This window comes from Ornithorhynchus anatinus, chromosome 4 (assembly GCF_004115215.2).
Source record: "Ornithorhynchus anatinus isolate Pmale09 chromosome 4, mOrnAna1.pri.v4, whole genome shotgun sequence".
NCBI lineage: Eukaryota > Metazoa > Chordata > Mammalia > Monotremata > Ornithorhynchidae > Ornithorhynchus > Ornithorhynchus anatinus.
In genome coordinates, this window is record NC_041731.1 from 68,287,951 (window position 1) to 68,309,385 (window position 21,435).

Consider the following 21,435-nt stretch of genomic DNA (forward strand, 5'->3'; position numbering starts at 1 on the left):
TAAACCAAATGTCATCTAAGTCGTAATTAGTTCTCCCTAGCAGAACATTTTGAATAATAATTGTGGGTTGTGTTTTAAGCACTCAGTATGTGCCGGACACTGTACTAAGAATAGGGTTATTGCAAGATATTCAGGTCAGACCCAGTTTCTGTTCACATGAGGCTCACAGTCAATATAGAATGCAGAACAAGTAGAGTCTCTATTTTACAGATGAGGAAACTGAGGCACAGTGAAGTTAAGTGACATAACATTTAAGTGGTAGAGTGGGATTGGAATCCAGGTCCACTGACTCCTAGGGCCATGCTCTTTTGTCTAGGCCATGATGCTTCATAACATTTTTAGGACATATAGAAGGTAAAAAAAGATTTTGCCAATATGAATTTTTAACCTAAAAGCTGATCTTAGAGAAGATATGCCAAAATAAAATTTGTAATTCCAAATATCTATGGTCATGGTCCAGAATGTCTAAAATGTGACAGTTATTTTCATCCCAAAGTAATGAATGACTTAGGAATTTTTTTCTTCCATTGTCTGAACTCACTTTTCAATCATAGACATTACGGCCAATTCTGCATTGGGAAAGTTGGTTTGCAAATGCCTGACCTATTTAAAATACCCAGCATTTTGAAAACGATGCAAGTATTGTTTAGGATATCTTACTCTTGGCTCTCCTCTGAATGCCAGAGGAAGGGACTGAAGTCCTTCAGAAGCTAGCACCCCAAATAAAAAAGTTTGACAAGCAAGGAAGTTATCAAACTAAAACAGAGGCAAGTCAAAGATGGAACATGCTATATGGCATGGGGCATTTAGTTTATATGTGACATAGGATATTTTTGTGTGATTGACCAGTCCACAAAAGTACTGTTCACAGTTTGTAGTAAGTAGGCAGTGTTTTAGCTAGTTCTGGCGGGTGCTTGAATACATGGTCTTTCACCCCCATTGCCCTGGTTCAGGGGAGAGGCTTTGAAGAGGAATGAGAGGCAGCTGTCCAAACACTTCAAGTACCCTCTGGATTGTGCCCCTCATTGAGAAGAGGGCCTGAAGAGGAATGTCAGTAAGATGAGTAATAATGATAATTTTGGTATTTAAGAACTTACTAAGCACTGGGGTCAACCTATGTTGGACACAGTCCCTGTTTCACATCGGGCTCACAGCCTCAATTCCCATTTTACAGATGAGGTAACTGAAGCCCAGAGAAGTGAAGTGACTTGCCCAAGGTCACAGCAAACAAGCGGCAGAGCCGGGTTTAGAACCCATGACTTTGTGACTCCCAGGCCTGTACTCTATCCACTACATCATGCTGAGTATTGTAGTCCAGAGTGGTAACTGCTGTTAGAGGAGAAACAAGAAAGAGGAGAAGGCAGGGACATCAGGCAAGCAGATGCCACTGGTGACAGATTTAGTCTCTTATGCTGTCGAGTCATCTCCGACCCATAGCGACACCATGGACACATCTCTCCTAGAATGTCCCACATCCATCTGCAATCATTCTGATAATGCATCCATAGAGCGTTCTTGGTAAAAATGCAGAAGTGGTTTACCCTTGCTTCCTTCCATGCAGTAAACTTGAGTCTCTGCCCTCAACTCTCTCTAATGCCGCTGCTGCCCAGCACAGGTGAGTTTTGACTTGTAGCAGATTGCCTTTCCACTCGCTAGCCACTGATCAAGCTAGGAATGGAATGGATATGCCTCTGATTGACTCTCCCTCCCGTAGTCAAGATTCCTATTATATGTTTGCCATTTGTGTCATTTGGTTCTCCCCTTCTGTTGGAAGCACCTCGATAGCAGATACCAATTCTTTCATTAGACTTTGTGTCCCACAAGAGCTAGAACAGTGCTGTGCACATGGAGAGTCCCCAATAAATTATTCTGATGTTGATATGATGCTGATATGTCGATGGTCTAGCAAGAGCAGGGGCTGGTTAACTCCATGGGCCCTGGATCACTTGTCAAATTGTCTTTGCCTGCAGGTTGCCTATCACAATTAAGAGTTGGTGTTAGGGAATGCAGTTCATCTTGTGACTTGGAGCCATGTCATCATGAAAGAATCTTAGGATTCTGACAAACAGTAGTTTCCAGAGTCCTGCTCAAGTGACGATGTTGATTGTAGGCGTCAATTCATTAGTGGAGGGAATCACCCACACTAGGATAGACAACAAAGGAGCGAAGCTATTAGCTCCTGATTTCAGAGTGATTCTAATTAAATCAGGCCTCCTTTCTTCTAGGGTAGCATGGATAGGCTTAAAGTCTGCCTAGTGATTCGTCACTCTGAAAGGGATATATGTGGTTTCTTGCCCTAATTTACTTTCTTGGCTGTTGTAATGATTGACTCCATGTTTCTTCATTTTCTAGGAGTTTGAAAACTATTTTCTTCACTAAATAATTTCTGTTCTTCCCAATTATATTTCTCCCCCACACCTCCTGTTCCAGGTCTTTTGGCTCAACTGTGCAGTTTTATATTAACTATCATGTGTAATAATTCAGCGCATATCTTACGTACCCAATTCCTTAAGCACTAACTGGTTATGCATTTTCCTGTTGTCCTTTCTCTAAATAATTTTAGTATCAGTGTTCCCTCCTAGAATGTACGTTTTTTAAGGGCCGGGATCAGACCTACTAGCCCTATTGTGTTCATTCAGTCATATTTATTGAGCATTTACTGTGTATTTTTGCACTGGACTAAGCGCTTAGAAAGTACATTTCAGCAATAGAGACAATCCCTGCCCAAAACGGGCTTACAGTATAGAAGGGTGGAGACAGACATCAAAACAAGTAAACAGGCATGAATAGCATCAATATAAATAAGTAGGATTATAGATGTATACACATCAAAACAAGTAAACAAGCAATGATATAAATAAATAGAATAATAAATATGTACATATATACACAAGTGCTGTGGGGCAGGGAGGTGGGGTAGAGCAAAGGGAGCAAATCAGGATGATAGTGGGGGGAGCTGAGGAAAAGGGGGCTTAATCTAGGAAGGCCTCTTGGACGAGGTGAGCCTTCAGTAGGGCTTTGAAGGGGGAACAGTTTGATTGGCGGATTTGAGGAGGGAGGCCATTCTAGGACAGAGATAGGACGTGGGCCAGAGGTCAACGGCAGGACAGGCAAGAATGAGGCACAGTGAAAAGGTCTTTATGCACTAGGGATATAGTAAATGCTCACTGAATGCTGTTAACTAATTGACATTTTGTGATCAACCAATGGCATTCATTGACTGCTTATTATGTGCAGAGCGTGGTACTGAGTGTTTGGGAGAGTACAGTATAACAGAATTGGTAAACCTGTTCCCTTCCCACATTGAGCTCACAGACTAGCAGGGGTGACAGGCATTAATGTAAATAAATAATTTATAATATATAATTTAGTATATATATATACACACACACATATATATATATATTTATATATACATAAACACTGTGAGATTACACACTGACTTGTTGAGAAGCAGTGTGGCTTGATGGAAAGAGCGCAGACTTGGGAATCAGGGAAACTGTGTCCTAATCCCTGCTCCGTCACTTGCCTGCTGTGTGGCCTTGGGCAAGTCACTTAACTTCTCTGTGCCTCAGTTTTCTCATCCCGAAAAAGGGGATAAAATGCCTGTTCTCCCAGCCCCTAGACCGTGAGCCCATGTGGGAAAGGGACTGTGTCCCACCTGATTAGCTTGTATCTACCCCAGTGTTTAGTACAGTGCTTAGCACATAGTAAGTACTTAACAGATATCATTATTACTACATTTATCAGTATTACCACTAATGAGTATGGAAGGAATCAGCAATGATCAGCTGAGGACATAGCACCACTTAATACAGCAATAATTTGAGGTTTCTTCAGGCTGTCCTTGTCAGATAGCAATGTAATCAGCATGGGACCAGTGCTTTGATCTTGAGGGCATCCAAAATGTCTTAATTTTCTTCAGAAAGCAAAGAACTGAAGCAGCCTGGCTCAGTGGAAAGAGCACGGGCTTGGGAGTCAGAGGTCATGGGTTCTAATTCCGGATCTGTCACTTGTCAAATGTGTGACTATGGGCAAGTCACTTAACTTCTCTGTGCCTCAGTTACTTCATCTGTAAAATGGGGATTAAGACTATGAGCCTCATGTGGGACAAACTGTTTAGCCTGTATCTACCCCAGCGCTTAGAACAGTGCTCGGCACATAGTAAGCGCTTAACAGACACCAACATTATTATTATTATTAACTGTTGGTGATCTCCACTAACTTTGGGCACATTCACTGAGCAGCTGTTAAGCCATTGTACATTGGTTTAGCAGTCCCATGTTGTCCAATTAAATGTCCATATTATGGGGTAACAATTAAGTCAGCATTAGATATATAAAGCACCCTGGTGAAGTTATGATTTATTGAGATCACAATTCATAGCCTGATATTTTCTAGTTATAAAACTACAAATTATTAATCCTTTTTAAAATACATTTCCACTTTTCTGTTAGATGGTGGGAAATGGTCAGAACAGGTACCTTCCATAATGCCAAAGTACAGTAAAAACCATTCATTCAATTGTATTTATTGGGCACTTACTGTGGGCAGAGCACTGTACTAAGTGCTTGAAAAGTACAATTCAATAAATATGATTGATTGAGCATGGCATTAACTTCCAGGTAAAAGTGAATGTTTTCTGAGCAATGAATTTCAGGTTCCTATATAACAGCAAGATCTACACCTCGAACAGTAGTCCCCATGGGACCAGGTGAACCCTGTTGCCATGGCAGCCACAATGCTGCTGCAGCTTCAGAATTCCAGGTCACTTTCAGGAAATTAGGAAAAAAAATATTTTCATGGAAGTACAGGGTTTGGGGTACATTTTCAAAAAATTCCAGGACTGAAACGATCTTCAGAGTGATGTGGTTCACACAGCTTCTAGCTCATTTTTTGAGCTTCAGCTGAAATTTAGACCAGGAGAGAATAATGATTCTAGTTCCTTTATGAGTGAGTTTACTTCTATTTTGGGTTAACTGGATCTTTTCAGAGGCTTCAGGCAGGATATTCTCAGTTCGACTAATGCTAGTTTGTCAGCAGTCCTTAATTATTCCAACGTGTGTTAAATTTTTAATAGTAACTTGTACCTTGCAGATTCTTGTCAAAACCAATATTTTTTACTAGAATTTTTTTCCCCCAGCAAATGTTTATACTTAGCCAGTGCATCTTATGGTAACTCAAACTTACCTGCTAAATCCAACTGGGGAAAATGGCCATTATTTTAGTTGCCACATGGCTCAATTTATCAAGTGGGTATATGATGTTTGTGTAAATAGAGAGCTTCTCACCTTTTCATGCTATGCAGGAAATGAAGAGAAAACAGAAGTTCAATATTAAAGTGGCCTGGTTTTTATTTGTACATTCCAAAGAGGCAAAATTAGCTTTTTTCAAATTTATCCTACCAAGGGTATTTCAAATAGTATTTGGTCTCCTTATCCAAACTGCCTTCTCTTGAGACACAAGTTGATATCGTCAATTCCACTCTCTCCACTGTACTCAATTCCCAAGTTTCCCTATCCTTCTGCCAATCTGTTACTATTAATCCATAACCCTAGATCGACTCCAAGGTATGCCTCCTCCACTCCTGTGCATGAGCTACAGAGCACTGCTGACAGAAATCCAGACACTTGGCTGACCTCATCGTCTTAAATTCATCCTCATTTATTTTAATTTTATCCCCTCCTCCTGACAAGGATTTCTCTCTTATTGACTCTTTAAGCACTTATTGCTTATTGATTCTGTCCATATTGACGCCTCTACCGATTTCCCACACTAGCTGTTTCAGATGTTTTACTCCATCCTTAAGCCTCCTGCCCCCCTGCCCCCCTCCCCATCCCTCTAATAACCTGGCCATGTACTTTATTGATAAAATTGAAACCATTAGGCATGATCTCTATAAAATCTCCCATGCTCCTTTCCAGTTCCTCCCTCCTCCTGTGCCCTCTTCAACCTTCCCAATTTTCCCAGCAGTGTGTCAAAAGTAGATCTCTCATCTTTCAAAATCTACCCCCTTCACCTCTGCCTCTGACTTCATGCCATTATGCCTTATCAAAACATTTCCCCCCACCTTCCTTATTCCTACACTGATCACCATCAGAAGCAGCATGGTGTAGTGGATAGAGCACGGGCTTGGGAGTCAGAAGATCATGGGTTCCAATCCCGGGTCTGCCACTTATCTGCTGTATGACCTTGGACAAGTCATTTTACTTTCTGCCTGTTATCTCATCTGTAAAATGGGGATTGAAACTGTGAGTACCACATGGGACATGGACTGTGTCCAACTCAATTTGCTTGTATCCACTCCAGCACTTAGTACAGCATTTAACAAATACTATTATTATTATTGTTATCTTTAACTGTTCACTTTCTAGTGCCTTCTTCCCACAGCATTCAAATATGCTCGTTTCCCATCTTAAAATATAAAAGTTATCATCACATCTCTTATTATTTTAAAAACTCCTTGAGTGAGTTTCTTTTCCTCACTTCCTCTCCTCCGAAACTCCACTAGACACCCTCTACTCTGGCTTCCACCCACTCCATTCTATGAAATGGCCCTCTCTAAAGTCATTAATGACCTTCTTGACAAATCTGATGGACTCTACGCCATCCATTCTAATCCTCCAAGCTAATCCTCAGATGCTTTTGACACTATGGACCACTCCTTTGTCCTTGAAATTTTACCCAACCTTGGCCTCATTGACATTGTACTTCCTTGGTGGTTCTCTCTCTGACTGCGCTTTCTCAGTACTTTCACAGTCACTGTGGTCAGCACTACCATTCTTCTTGTCTCCCAAGCCTGCAACCTTGGCATCATCCTTGTCTCCGCTTTCTCATTCACCCCATATATCCAATCTGTCCCCAAAGCCTGCCAGTGTCACCTTCACAACATCACCAACATCAGCCCTTTCCTTTCCATCCAAAGTGATGCCACATTAGTACAGTCACTCATCCTATCCCGACTGGATTACTGCATCAGCATCCTTTCTAACCTCCCAACCTCCTGTCTCTCCCCACTTCTGTCAATACTTTACTCTGCTGCCCAATTATCTTTCAACAGAAACGTTCTGGTCATGGCATTCCGCTTCTCAAAAATATCCAGTGGCTGATTATCAGCCTCTATATGAAGCAAAAACTCCTCAATGTTGGCTTCAAAGCACTCTGTCACCTTGCCCCCTCCTACCTCACCTTCTACATCCCAGCCCACACATTTGGATCCTCTGGTGCTAACCTTCTCACTGTGCCTCGTTCTCGCCTCTCCCACCGTTGACCCGTGACCCATGTCCTACCTCTGGCCTGGAATGCCTTCCCTCCTCAAATCTGCCAAACAATCTCACTTCCCCCTTCAAAGCCCTACTGAAGGCTCACCTCATCCAAGAGACCTTCCCAGATTAAGCCCCCTTTTACCTCATTTCCCCCTCCTCTCCCCATCACCCTGACTTGCACCCTTTGCTCTACCCTCCTCCCTGCCCCACAGCACTATGTATATATATACATATCTATAATTCTATTTATGTTAGTTCCTGTTTACTTGTTTTGGTGTGTTTATATAATACTATTTATTCATATTGATGCTATTGATGCCTGTTTACTTGTTTTGATGTCTATCTCCCCCTTTCTAGACTTTAAGCTATTATGGGCAGGGATTGTCTCTCTTTATTGCTGAATTGTGCTTTCCAATCAGTTAGTACAGTACTCTGCACACAGTAAGCTATCAAATGTGATTGAATGAATGCAAGAGAACAGTGCTTCGCACAGAGTAAGCACTTAAATACCATCCAAAAAAAAAAGCTCCTTCTCTGCCTCCCCTATCTTACTGTTGGGGTTCCTCAAAGCTCAGTTCTGGTTGCCCTGGAGAACTGAGTTGCTACAGGCTTTATGCAGATGATTCCCAAATTCCCCTCTCCAGCCCTTACCTGTCTTCTCTGCATTCCCTCTGTCTTTCCCATCACTGGAGACAAACCACTATCCTTCCTATCTCACAAGCGCAAAACCTTGGCATTATCCTTGGTCCACCTCATTCATCTCAACTGTTCAGTTTCTCACTAAATCCTTTCAGTTCTACCATCAAACCATCAGTATAATCTGCCCTTTTCTCTCCTTCGAAATTGCTACTATGTTTATCCAAGCACTTATCATATTCCTCCCTGACAACTACATCAGCCTCCTCGCTTACTTCCCTGCCACCTGTCTTTCATGACTCCAGTCCATACTTAACTCGTGCCTGGATCATTTTTCTGAAAGGTTGTTTAGTTCACATCTCCTCCTCAAGAACTTTTGGAGGTAGCCCATCCACCTAGACATCAGATAGAAATTCCTTATTATCGTCTTTAAAAATCTCAGTCATCTTTCCCCCTCCTACCTTGTGTCACTGATTTCCTACTACAACCAGCCCACACACTTCACTTTTATAGTGCCAGCTTGCTTGATTTTGTCAGTTTTGCTGCCATTCTTTTACCCACATCAATCAATCAGTCATATTTATCGAGCACTTATTGTGTGCAGGCATTGGGAGCGCTTGGGAGAGCACAACACGACACTATGTTAGGTACATTCCCTGCCCACAGCGAATTTAGAGTCTAGAGGGAGGTAGTCATTTTTATAAATAAATAAATTATGGATATGTATTTAAGTACTCTGGGGCTGGCTGGTGGTGGTGAATAAAGGGAGTAACTCAGGATGACCCAAAAGGAAGAGGGGGAAGAGAATTGAGGGCTTAGTCAGAGAAGGTCTGTTGGAGGAGATGTGTCTTCAAGAAAGCATTGAAGGTGGGGAGGATGATTCTTGGTTGGTTAGGAGGAGAGAGGGCATTCCAGGCTAGAGTCAGGATGTTAGCGAGTGATTGGTGGTGAGATAAATGAGATCAGTGTACAAGTCAGTAGGTTGACATGAGAGGAGCATAGTGTGCAGCCTGGGTTATAGTACAATAGCGAGGTGAGGTAGGAGGGGGCAAGTGATTGAATGCTTTAAAGTCAATGGTAAGGAGTTTCTTTTTGATGCAGAAATGGATGGGCAATCACTGGAGGTTGTTGAGGGGTGGGGAAACATGGACTGAATGTTTTTGTAGAAAAATGATCCGGGCAACAGAGTGAAGTGGACTGGAGTGTGGAGAGAAAATAGGCAGGGAGGTAACCAAGGGGGCAGATATAGTAATCAAGGTGGGATAGGATAAGTGCTTGAATTAACATGGGAATAATTTGGTTGAGGAAGAAAGAATGTATCTTAGGGATGTTTTGAAGTTTGATCCTGCAGGTTTTAGTGATGGATCGAATACATAGGTTGAATGAGAAAGGTGAGTCAATGATAACGCCAAGGTTATGGGCTTGTTATGCAGGAAGGTTGGTGATTCTGTCTACAGTTAGGGGAGAGTTTGGGGAGGACAAGGTTTGTGTAGAAATGTGTGGAGTTCCGTTTTGGACCTGGGACTCCCTCCCCCTCCTTATATAATAAACCACCACTGCCCCCACAATCAAAACAAGCCTTATTAAAATCACATTTCCTCTAAGAGGTCTTCCCTGATTAAGCTTTCTTTTCCCCTACTCTCTCTTCTGTGTCACCCGTGCATTTAGGTCTGTATCCTTTAAGCACATGATACTGATGCCGCCCACTTAACCCCACAACACTTGGGTACATATCCATAATTTTTGTAGTGACTGTCTCCACCTCTCGACTGTAAGTTCCTTGTGGGTCAGGGAATATGTCTAGTATAGTCTAGCGCAGTCTAGTCAAGTGCTTAGTACAGTGCATTGCACACAGTAAGTGCTCAATAAATACGATTGAATGAATATATAGGGAAATGAGGTGATGGAGGTGTTGATAATTAATGACTGTCAAACACTATCATGTTTTCTCTAATGAATTATCTACAAGGCGTCTAGATCAATCAAAAGATGTTGTGGGCATGGCAGCTGACAGATTGAAAAGAGCCAGAGAAGGGTAGGCATACAGTTCTGCTTTTCTCTCCTCAGCCCCATTGTCAAGTTAAGGTAAAAGCCCATGCAGAATCTCAGGATGTGTGCTGTCTATTCAGTGTCCTACAGCTGGGCAGTTTCTGCCCAGTTCCTTTGGAAACTGCTGTCTGCCTGGAACCCTGCCATTCCTCAGGGAATGCAGCCCCACCCCAGCAATTTGTCATCCTCATTCAACCCCCCAACAAGTGTCTTTTAGGTGGGTATTTGAAATAGGATTTCATGAAGATGAGATCACTGGGCCATGGTAAAAATAATTTCTCCCTCCTAGAATCCAGGACTGAAAGGGGCCCCAAGAAGCTACAGTGCTCTTTCAAATCCTAGTGATTTGAAATAGGAGGTACCCCTCAATCCTCCTGTTCTTTCTAGAATTTCATAATAACTAGCAAGCCCAGTCACCTGGTAGGATAGAGCCTCATTTTAATAATAATCAGAATAGTGGTATTCAGTGTGTACTATGCGCCAAGCACTGTACTAAGAGCTGGAGCGGATTGTGAGCCCCACGTGGGACAACCTGATTCCCCTATGTCTACCCCAGCGCTTAGAACAGTGCTCGGCACATAGTAAGCGCTTAACAAATACCAACATTATTATATAAGATAATCAAGTTGGACACAGTCCCTGCCCCACATGGTGCTCACAATCTAGGGGATCTAGGTTCCAAATGTACCCGTCACCCATTATTTTCTTTTCAAGGTCAGTAAGGTGGAGAAAGAAGAAAAGTCAAAGAATGTGGGTCTTCATTTTTTAAATTCATTTTCTCTCTCCTTCACTGATTAGGTCTTTAAATTCAGGCTCAGCATTTTTTCCCTCTTCCATTTTTTTTTTTCTGATAGTGTCTTTATTATGGTTCAGGCATGGTTTTGGGCATTTGATTTAAAATTGGGGGAAAGGGATTTTCTGAGAAATTGAAAGATAAGTTTCAAATACCATTTATTTATTTATTTTAATTAGAATATTCAGAAAATATCTGAAAGAATTATTTAGGTATCAAAAGGATGTGATAAATGTTTTGCTTTAATGTCCTATTTAAAAAAATCAGTGAAATGTTTTTAAATGCATTCTGTATTCGAGAGAATATGAACAGTAACTCATCCTCTGAGTATGTCCCGTTTAACTTCATTTTAGGTAGTTGTAGAATTTAGGAGCTTGTAATGTTACAAATCTTGATTTTACTTTATGGTGTCACCATGAGGTCCAAACTTTATCCTTTGGTGCTCATGTGCTTCCAGCAGAAAAATTATTTTCGTTACTACTGATTTTTTTGTTGCATTTTTTTTCTCCCCAATAATCTCTCCATTTTTTTTTTCTGGCACTTGATTTTTTTCCTCAACTGTCAGTGGAATTATTGTCTTCCTGTCTCCATATTCAGGTAGTGTCAGTGGCTGAGTACCACCGCAGGATCGATGCTCTAAATACTGAAGAACTGCGCACACTCTGCAGACGTCTCCAGGTGCCCACTTCAGTAGTTCAAACCCCTCCCTTTAAAGAGATTGAAACCTCTCTCAGGGTTTGTTTAGTGTCCCCATTCAGGGCAAGTCTCACGTTTGATGGATTTGCTTTGACTGCAGCACTAAAAAGTGTCCAACAGAAAATTCCTTCATTTTTTGCACATATATGAACAAAAACAGTGCTGCCAGTCGGGAGGCAAGATCAATTTGGTCATCAAATTCACAGTCGAGAAATATTTAAGCATTTGCATAATGTTAGAGGAATTTTCTGTGTCCTTAGAGGCAGTTGTCGTTACTTTGCGATTTCCAAAGTAATGTCTTTTATCACTCTTCAGGTTTCTTCTCACTTTGAGATCATGCCTTTGGACAGTTGGGGTAGCTTTAGTTATTCCATAACAACTTTAAAATATCTTCTTTCCTTTTTTCTGAAAGCGGTAGTATTTTCCGATCTTGAAGTAGAGGTATACATTTCATATCCTTGTCCCGCATGTATATTCTGCTTTCATGATTCTCAGCATCCATCTATCTTTTGGGCATCAGGTCCATCTTAGAAATAAATATATTCAATCAATTTCATAAAATCAGTGTCCAGACTTAATAACTAATATGAAACTGTATGAAATAATTATAATTCCTGTGACATTAACTTTCAAATAAAATAAAAATATGATGGGAACCTCCGATTTTCAGTTTTGTGTAAATAGGTATTCGTTGCTCTTTGCTATGGAGGAAAAATAGTCTGTGTTTGTATTTTTTCTGTTTTTGCTTGTTTTTAAATACTGCTTCCCCTGCTGATCCTTTCCCTTTTTCTTTGAACTTCCCAGTGTTTTTTTGGGGTTTCTTTGTTTTATTTTCACTTTTAATTTCACCTAAAGTAAAACAAAACACTTTCTTTCAGAAATAGGGTAAAGAGATGAGGATGTTGTGAATGTCATAGTAATATAATTATAGTAGTGTTTTTTGAGGGATTGAATAATGCAGTATTGGGAAAGTAGCTAGGTTTTTTTCAATTATGAAATTACATAAACATCTGGTAAGAAGAACACTTAAGATTTAAAGATTAAAATAGTTCAATAGAATTCTAACTCAGCACTTGGTTGAAGTAGCCCCCTCATAGATTATGGCAAGTTCTGCTACATTTTAATTATTGGTTTAAAATAGCGTAATGCTTGTTTTCCAAGAACTTCAATTGTAAGTTACTTTTTGCAAATCCTTCATTTTGTGATGTTAGTAACTTTGTATGGTTTATTATTAAAGTTTCAGTAGTTAAAATTAAATAAAAATTAAGGGGAAAATTTCATATTTCCTAGTCCTCCAGGTTTGTTGAATTAGAATAATTTCAAGAACATCTTTGAGAGAATGCCATTCTAAAACAATATGCTAATCTCAAACTATTAAAAAATAATAGCCCAACTCTTATTAACCCAACTAATAGCCAATAATAGCTCAATTTAAACAGTAAATGGACTAATTCCTTGTACATTACATTATCTTGGTTCAAGAAAATTAAGCAATTGATTGAAGATTTTAGGAATATTAAAATGAGAAGATGTTTGGACTTCTGGGACTCTTTTGTAGCTATCATAGTATTTTAGCTTTCCAAGAAAGTTATTCGTAGGATTTGTAAATTCTCAATATAATAATTTTCATGGGGAAGAAAAATCTAACCTTTGATTTAATTCTACTAAAATTCAGTATATAGCAGTTGTATTTAAGAATTAAACCTCAGTTTATCAAAACAAATACTTTTTACCGCTAGCAAATTAACTCCTGTAGCCAAACTGTTCTATTTTGATTCCCAGAAAGGTCAATTTGTGGTTGATCCATGACCCTTCCAGTCTTGCGTGCCTTCCTCTTATAGGGAAAATTGGAATCATCTGTCACTCTAGAATGCCTTCCAAGAGAGGAATGGATTGTCGGGGAGGGATTTAAAGATGTATAAAATACTTTTGCTGGGTTGGATATCATTGTCTAAATGGAACAGCTTTTGCTAAGCAATTTAATTGTGAAAGTCATAGAAATACTTTCTGTAAATATGCAGTCGTATTTAGAACAAGGTGACTTTTTGTAAATTTCATAGTCTCTTGGAAAAGCATGGCACTGTTTCCAAAAGGTTAATATTCTGCTTTGCTTATTATAATTATTATTTTTTTAGATTGCAACAAAGGAAGACGTAAATGCAAAGCAGGCTACTACAGTCAAAGCAGAACTGGAGTCCGAATCCTTTCGGCCAAATCTTAGTGATCCCAGTGAGTTACTTCTGCCGGATCAAATTGAAAAGGTATGACATATATTACAATTATGACTACTGTCAACGGTACGTTGATGTTGAAACCCTTTCTATGTAAATCACCTTTAAAGAAACAGATTATATAGGTCTAATCAGTATTAGTGCTTCTAATAAAATGAAAATGTAGTTTTTATGGATTTGTTCCTTAACTTCTCAGTTGCTTTTTAAGTTTATTGGTGGCAATCATACCATATTCTGTTGCCGCATGTTTCATATGAAAATACTTTGCAAGTGCTGGTGAAAAATGCCTTTCATTCTTGCAGAGACCTTTCAGCTGTCATGAAGGAATCATAACGTAATATCTTGAAAGGAATGCTAAACTGGCATAATGTGATGGCCAATATTACTAAAGATATTGTAATTAAATACGTGGTCTCTGAAGTAACAATTCAATTTAGGTAGATGAATGAAACTTTTTTTGTTTGGAATGTGTTCCAGAAACCAAGGCTAACAACCATACATTTGTGGCAAATACAAAAATGTGATGCTTTTTACCAGTGATGCAAATTTAATTTTGTATTCTGTGTGTTCTCCAGCTTTTTCGTCCCGATGGAGCTTTGGTTGTTCTCCCTCAGGAAGATGTCTAACATGATCCTCCACCTAGTAACAATATTAGGTCAAGGATCTTAGTATTCCAATAATTCCAGTGATTGGGAATGCTAACTTCTCAATTTGTGTATTTTTGCAATTTCCTTCTGATTCTTATGTTTTATAAGTGCATTTGCTGCCTGTCAGGTATACCCTTGATTCTCACGTGTAATACCAAATGGTGGTGGTGATTTGGATAATGCATCAGTATTTTGTTTGTCACAGCTAACTAAACATCTGCCACCTCGAACAATCGGGTACCCATGGACTCTGGTCTATGGTACTGGGAAACATGGGACAAGCTTGAAGACCCTGTATCGGACAATGTTGGGCTTAGACACCCCAGTTTTGATGGTTATCAAAGACAGTGATGGTCAGGTATGGAAAATTGTCAGCCTACTCAATATAACTCCTGAAAGGAATCTATTGGAAGAATCACCTTACTTCATCTGCCTAAATTTCATGCTGATATCAAACATGAATTGCAGATATTCCATGGGAACAATTGGTCTAAAATGGCCTGGCAACTTATAATTTAACATCCACATTCTCAGATGTTGGCAGCCAGGCCATTTTGGCTTATAAGGAAGAATAATTGGGTTTGTCCCAAATTGGAAGCATAACAAAATTTACACTAATCTTGAGGCTGCATCAAAAAATGCACTATAAAATGCAGTAAGGTTTGCTGTAATAGTAGGAATAGTATTTTTTAAGCACTTACTGTGTGAAACTTAGCATGTCCAAAACGGAACTCCTTATCATTCCACCCAAACTCGGTTCTCCCCCTGATTTTCCTATCATTGTAGACAGAACCACCATCCTCTCTGTCTTACAAGCCCCTAACCTTAGCATTATGCCAGATTCCTCTCTCTCCTTCAACCCACATACTCATTCAGTTCCGTTGTATTTATTGAGCACTGTGTGGAGAGAACACACAACCTTTCACCAGATCCCATCAGTTCACCCTTCACAGGCTTTGCTGAAATCCACCCTTTTTGCTCCATTCAAACTGCTATCTTGTTAATCCAAGCATTTATCTTATCCTGCCTTGATTATTGCATCAGCCGCCTTGCTGACTTGCCTGCCTCCTGTTTCTCCCCAACTCCAGCCCTCAATTCACATTTTTCTACAAAACCTTTCAATCTGTTTCCCCACTCTTCAAAAACCTCCAGTTGTTGCCATCTATTTCCACATCAAAGTCTCCTTACCATCAGCTTTAAACCACTCAAATCACTTTGCCCCCTCCTACCTCACCCCCCTACTCTCCTAATACTACCCAGTGTGCCCACTTTGCTCCTCTAAAGTCAATCTACTTAGTATACCTCAATCTTGTCTCTCTCTCCACCAGTCTCTCACTCACATCCTGCCTCTTACCTGGAACGACCTCCTCCTTCATATCCGACAATCACTCTCCCCAACTTGAAAGCCTTAGTGAAGTTACATCTCCTCCAAAAGGCCTTCTCCGATTAGGCCCTCATTTTCTCTTGCCCCACTCCTTTCTTCATCTCTTATAAAGTTTATTCTCCCCTGCCTCAGCCCCACAGCACTTATGTATGTATGTATCCGTAAGTTATTTATTTATGTCAATGTCTTCCTGCCCCTGTAGACTAAGCTCACTGTGGGCAGAGAACATGTCTACCAACTTTGTTATATTGTACTCTCCCTAGCACTTAATATAGTGCTCTGCACACTGTAAGAACTCAGTAAATATGATTGATCGAAGAGCACTATATTAAGTACTGGAAGAGCATACACAGATGAGAATTAGACACGGTCCCTGTCTCAAATAGACTCGTGAGAAGTATTATTATATAATGCTCAATTTATGGTCTGGGTTGTTTGGGTTTGAATCAGGGAAGAAGAAAATAAGAAATGGTGATTTGTGACAGAAGCATGCAGAGAATTGTTATGAAATAGTATTTTTCAAATAAATTGCTTTTTCATAGTGTAATCATTCATGCATCACTTTTAGATTTTAAAAATGATATTTAGAGGACTATTTTCAGTGACTACAATCCAAAACTTTAGTGAACTAGTAGTATCTTTAATGTCTTCAATACTCATTGATGTTTCATTTTTCTCACTTGGTTGACATGAATTTCTGCAGTGTTTTGTTTCTCTTAGATAAATCAATGAAGTAAGAATTTTTCAAGTTAGGCATTTAAAATGTTTTTATCAAGCTCTTTGTTTACCCATCACATGGTCAAATTCAGCTAGTATGAGGAACGGTGTCTGGGTTGGTATTTTTCATTTAATTGTATTTATCGAGCACTTACTTTACGCAGAGCACTGTACTAAGCCCTTGGGAGAGTACAACAACAAAAAGACATGTTTCCTGCCCACAATGAGCTTACATTCTAGATGGGGGAAGACAGACATTAATATAAATAAATAAATAAATAAATAAATACATAAATAAATAAGTAAATTACAGATATGTACATAAGTGTTGTGGGGCTCAGAGGTGGGGAAGAGAAAAGGGAGCAAGTTGGTGTAAAGCAGAAGGGAGTGGGAGAAGAGGAAAGGCAGGATTTTAGTCAGGAAAGGCCTCTTGGAGGAGATGTACCTTCAGTAAAGCTTTGAAGGGGCAAAGAGTAATTGCCTGTCGATTGGAGGAGGGAGGATGTTCCAGGCCAGAGGCAGGTTGTGGGCGAGGGGTGGGTGGTGAGATAACTGAGGACAAGGCACAGTGAGAAGGTTAGCATTAGAGGAGCAAAGTGTGCAGGCTGAGTTGTAGTCGAAGAGTAGCAAAATGAGGTAGGAGGGGTCGACGTGATTGACTAACTTAAAGCCATTGGTGAGGAGTTTTTGTTTGATGCAGAAATGAATGGGTAACCACTGGAGCTTTTTGAGTGGGGTGACATGTCCTGCACTTTTTTTTGTAGAAAAATGATCCAGGCAGCAGAGTGGACAGGAGTGGAGAGAGGCAGGAGTCTGGGAGGTCAGCAGGGAGACTGAAGCAGTAATCCAGGCAGGATAGCGTGAATGATTTATTAAGGTGGTAGTAGTTTGGATGGAGAGGGAAGGGCGGATTTTAATGAGGTATTAGAAGAGTGAAGTGTGGGGTTATAGTTTATTCATTCAGTCATATTTATTGACAGCTTACTTTGTGCAAAGCAAGTTACTGAGCGCTTGGGAGAGTACAGTGTAACAACTAACAGATTCCTCCCCACAGTGCACTCACAGTCTAGAGGATAGTTCAAGGTAGTTTGTCAAGATATTGAGCAGCATGGCTCAATGGCAAGAGCCCGGGTTTGAGAGTCAGAGGTCATGGGTTCGAATCCCCGCTCTGCCACTTGTCAGCTGTGTAACTGTGGGCAAGTCACTTCACCTCTCTGTGCCTCAGTTACCTCATCAGTAAAATGGGGATTAACTGTGAGCCTCACGTGGGACAACCTGATTACCCTGTACCTACCCCAGCGCTTAGAACAGTGCTCTGCACATAGTAAGCGCTTAACAAGTACCAACATTATTATTATTAGTCAGGAGAAACCATTAGATTGTTCAAAGCTCCAGAAGGGAGTTGAGAGATAATTTAAAAACTAGAAGTTGTGCCTTGCTTCTCCCCACTTTCTCCTCTCTCTTTCCCTTCCACCCTCTCCATCTTATCCAAAGGACCAAGGCTCATAAAGCGGGAAGCAGCAGAGGCCTAGTGGAAAGAGTACAGGCCTGAGAGAGGACCTGGGTTCTAATCCTGACTCTGCCTTTGCCTTCTCTGTGACCTTGGCGAAATGACTTAACTTCTCTGTGCCTCAGTCCCTTCATGTATAAAATGGGGGTTCAATACCTGTTCTCCCTCCTTCTTAGAATGTAAGCCTCATATGGGACAGGGAATGTGACCAACCTGAGTATATCTGCCTTGGTACAGTACTTGGCACAGAGTAAGCACTTACCAAGTATTATTTTTATTATTATTATTGTTATTGTTACATCAGCAAGCAGGTCTTAGAGCTGGAAACATTTGGCCAAGGAACTCAAGCAACACCTACTTCTCTCACCTCACTCCCCCCACATTTCAGCCATGGTTCACAGTCCCAGTGGTAGGAAGGGTGAGGATACATAGGAGTCGAAGTATGGGGAGACAGCTGGGATCGAGCCTATGGTATGGTGGCTGTGAGTGTAGTGTAGGTATGTGTGTGTATATATATATATATATATATATAGTCTATATTCACCCATACAAAAATTTGGTATTAATTTTTTCTTTCTTTCTCCCAAAAGGTATTTGGGGCATTAGCATCTGAACCATTTAAAGTGAGTGATTGCTTTTATGGTACTGGAGAGACATTTGTTTTTACTTTTTCTCCTGATTTTGAGGTAAGAGCATATATTTTAGTTACTGTTAAAAAAAAAAGATATTGAATGGCTATCTATAGAAATCAACAGTGATAATACAGCTTTGCTCTTGAATAACCAGAAAGTAAATAGTTTGGATTTAAAATCTTAAATTAAAATCCCTTGTTTTACTACAAGTGATTATGTGGGTAAAATTTTAATTAATAGAATTCCACTGAAGCTAGATTAGAGACTCTAGTGTCTGAGGTGGTTTAGGCCTGAAAATAGCTGAGAAGACTTGATGCTTATAGTGTTTCTACCCTTTAATTCTGTGGTTGTAGACATAACTTGCAATTTTTTTTGGCTTCTTTAGATTTCATAAACAAACTAAATTGAAGGTGGCAAATATGTTCAAATGTTCTATGTAAAAGTTAGTACAGAAAACTTGCTTGACAAAAATTTTATGCTTTTGAATAGAAACTCATCTATTCATTCTTTTAATGGTATTTATTGATTGCTTACTATGTGCAGAGCATTGTACTAAGCAGTTGGGAGAGTACAGTAGAGCAACAAACTGACGCATTCCCTGCCTACAATGAGTTTACAATCTAACTCTTCAAGTTTTCTCCTCGTATTTTTCTTACATTTATTTTTTTCTTTTAACAGTTCTACCAATGCTAGGTTTTCTAAGTTACTTTTAGCAAAGACTAGTAGTTTAAGCTCTGGAATGACCATAATTATCAGTTTAGTTGCAATTATGAAGTGTTTTTCCAACTGACATTTCATTAAATATTCAAGTTGCTTGAAAGCCCTAAAGTGGGGTTCTGTTCTGGATCTTGACCTGAAAATCCATAGTCTCCATAGCTTTCCATAGCCTCAAAACCAAGCTAAAAATCCCACCTCGTTCAAGACGTTTTCCCCAGGTAATTCACAACCATCCCAGTCATATCAACCCAACACCTCCTCTAGTATTTGTGTATTTCATTCCCATCCTAATTACTAGCAGTGTGGCTTAGTGGGAATCAGTGTGGTCTAATGGATAGAGCACGGGCTTGGAAGTCAGAAGGACCTGAGTTCTAATCCCAGTCCTGCCACTTGTCTGCAGTGTAACCTTGTGGAAGATGCTTCTTCTCTGTGCCTCAATTACCTCGTATGTAGTGTGGGGATTAAGAGCCCCTTGTGGGACATAGACTGTGTTAACCTGATTAGCTTGTATCTACCCTAGCGCTTAGTGCATTCATGGCACGTAGTAAGCACTTAAGAAATACTATTATAAAAAACCTCTAGCTATATATTTGTATATTCAATAAAATATTTATCATTTTCCTCCTGGTAAGTTGAACTATGTTATTTCATTTCCTTTTTCAGCTTCTGACTCTCATGATTTTAAAATCGTTTTTGCCTATCTCCCCCATTAGATTGTATGTTCGTTGAGAAGCAGAGGGAATGTGTGTCTTACCTCTTTTGTTCTCTCCCAAGTGCTTAGTGCAGGTCTTTAGGCACAGAGATATTCAATTCATTGACTGATTTTTTTCTTCTCTGATAGAGGGGAGAAATAAGGCCAATGTAATTATTGTGGTTACACAAGTGTTCACCAAACCACAGGAGATTCAAGCTATTGGTTATTCTGTTGCTGTTAATTGTTTGGGACAAACAGTAATATCACACCTCTGCCACTTGTCTGCTGTCTGACCTTGGGCAAGTCACTTCACTTCTCTGTGCTTCAGTTTCCTCATCTGTAAAATGGGGATTGAGACTGTGAGCCCCACGTAGGACAGAGATTCTGTCCAACCCTATTTGCTTGAATCCACCTCAGCTCTTAGAGTGTGTGGCACAGAGTAAGCGCTTAACAAAAACCACAATTATTATTATTAGAATTAGAAAGGTCAGTGAATGAGTAAGCTTTTGAATAACCAAATATCAGCTGTCTTTTTCTCAGCCAACCTTTTAAATGTGTAAGCATTTAGTCACTTCCCTGCTCAGCCCTGTACCTAATTTTGACATTTGACCCTAATTTTTTTTTCTATTAATCAATCATATTTATTGAGCTCTTACTGTGTGCAGAGCACTGTACTAAGTATTTAGAGAAGCAACGTGGCTCAGTGGAAAGAGCCCAGGCTTGGGAGTCAGAGATCATGGGTTCTTACCCCGGCTCCGCCGCTTGCCAGCTGTGTGACTTTGGGCAAGTCACTTAATTTCTCTGTTCCTCAGTAACCTCATTTGTAAAATGGGGAATAAGACTGTGAGCCCCACATGGGACAACCTGATCACCTTGTATCCCCCACAGAACTTAGAACAGTGCTTTGCACATAGTAAGTGCTTAACAAATACCATCATTATTATTAAGAGTGGGTTCTGCCCCTTCCTCCCGCTAGCTGGTCCTGTGATGAGACTAAAAATGCTTTCATCTGGCCCTGGAACATCCTCAAGCCAGTTTATGTGGGCCAGTAATGAGAGGACTATCTGTCCTAACTATGGAGCCCACTCGGGGGCAAGAGGATCCTCCCAGGTCCCAGGATTAGACCAGGGAGCTAGGTTCTCAGTCATTTGGCAAAAATTGGAGTTGGCGTCTTAGCTCCACTTCTCCTCTCCTGATTCCAATCAGTCAATTAATCAGTGGTATTCTGTTAGTCATTAATTGAGCAATTACTGTGTGTGTAAAGTTCTGTACTAAGTGCTTTGGAGAATACAGTACAATAGAGTTAGTAGAAACAGTCCCTGACCATAAGGAGAGGGATGAGCTAGCTACAACTACTCACCCTGATTATAAATTCATGAGGACTAAACCGTCTTCATCCCTGCAGTCTTACTCCCTTGGGGCAGTGGCCTTCTTCATGTCCACGGGATGCTTTTGCATGAGAAC

At 40.2% G+C, this 21,435-nt stretch overlaps 1 protein-coding gene across 14 annotated transcripts in view; it reads left to right on the forward strand.

The window, feature by feature from the left end:
- The window catches only part of OXR1 (oxidation resistance 1), a 341,306-nt gene that overhangs the window by 312,616 nt on the left and 7,255 nt on the right, over positions 1–21,435 (forward strand). For 12 of the 14 annotated variants that reach the window (XM_029062165.1, XM_029062172.2, XM_029062173.2 and 9 more), the window contains 4 exons: positions 11,341–11,421; positions 13,575–13,700; positions 14,523–14,675; positions 18,519–18,614. In XM_029062165.1, the coding sequence (XP_028917998.1) occupies positions 11,341–11,421; positions 13,575–13,700; positions 14,523–14,675; positions 18,519–18,614 (456 nt within the window). The remainder of the gene's footprint in view (positions 1–11,340; positions 11,422–13,574; positions 13,701–14,522; positions 14,676–18,518; positions 18,615–21,435) is intronic. The other 2 variants (XM_039911838.1, XM_029062167.2) reach the window with 1 other exon arrangement.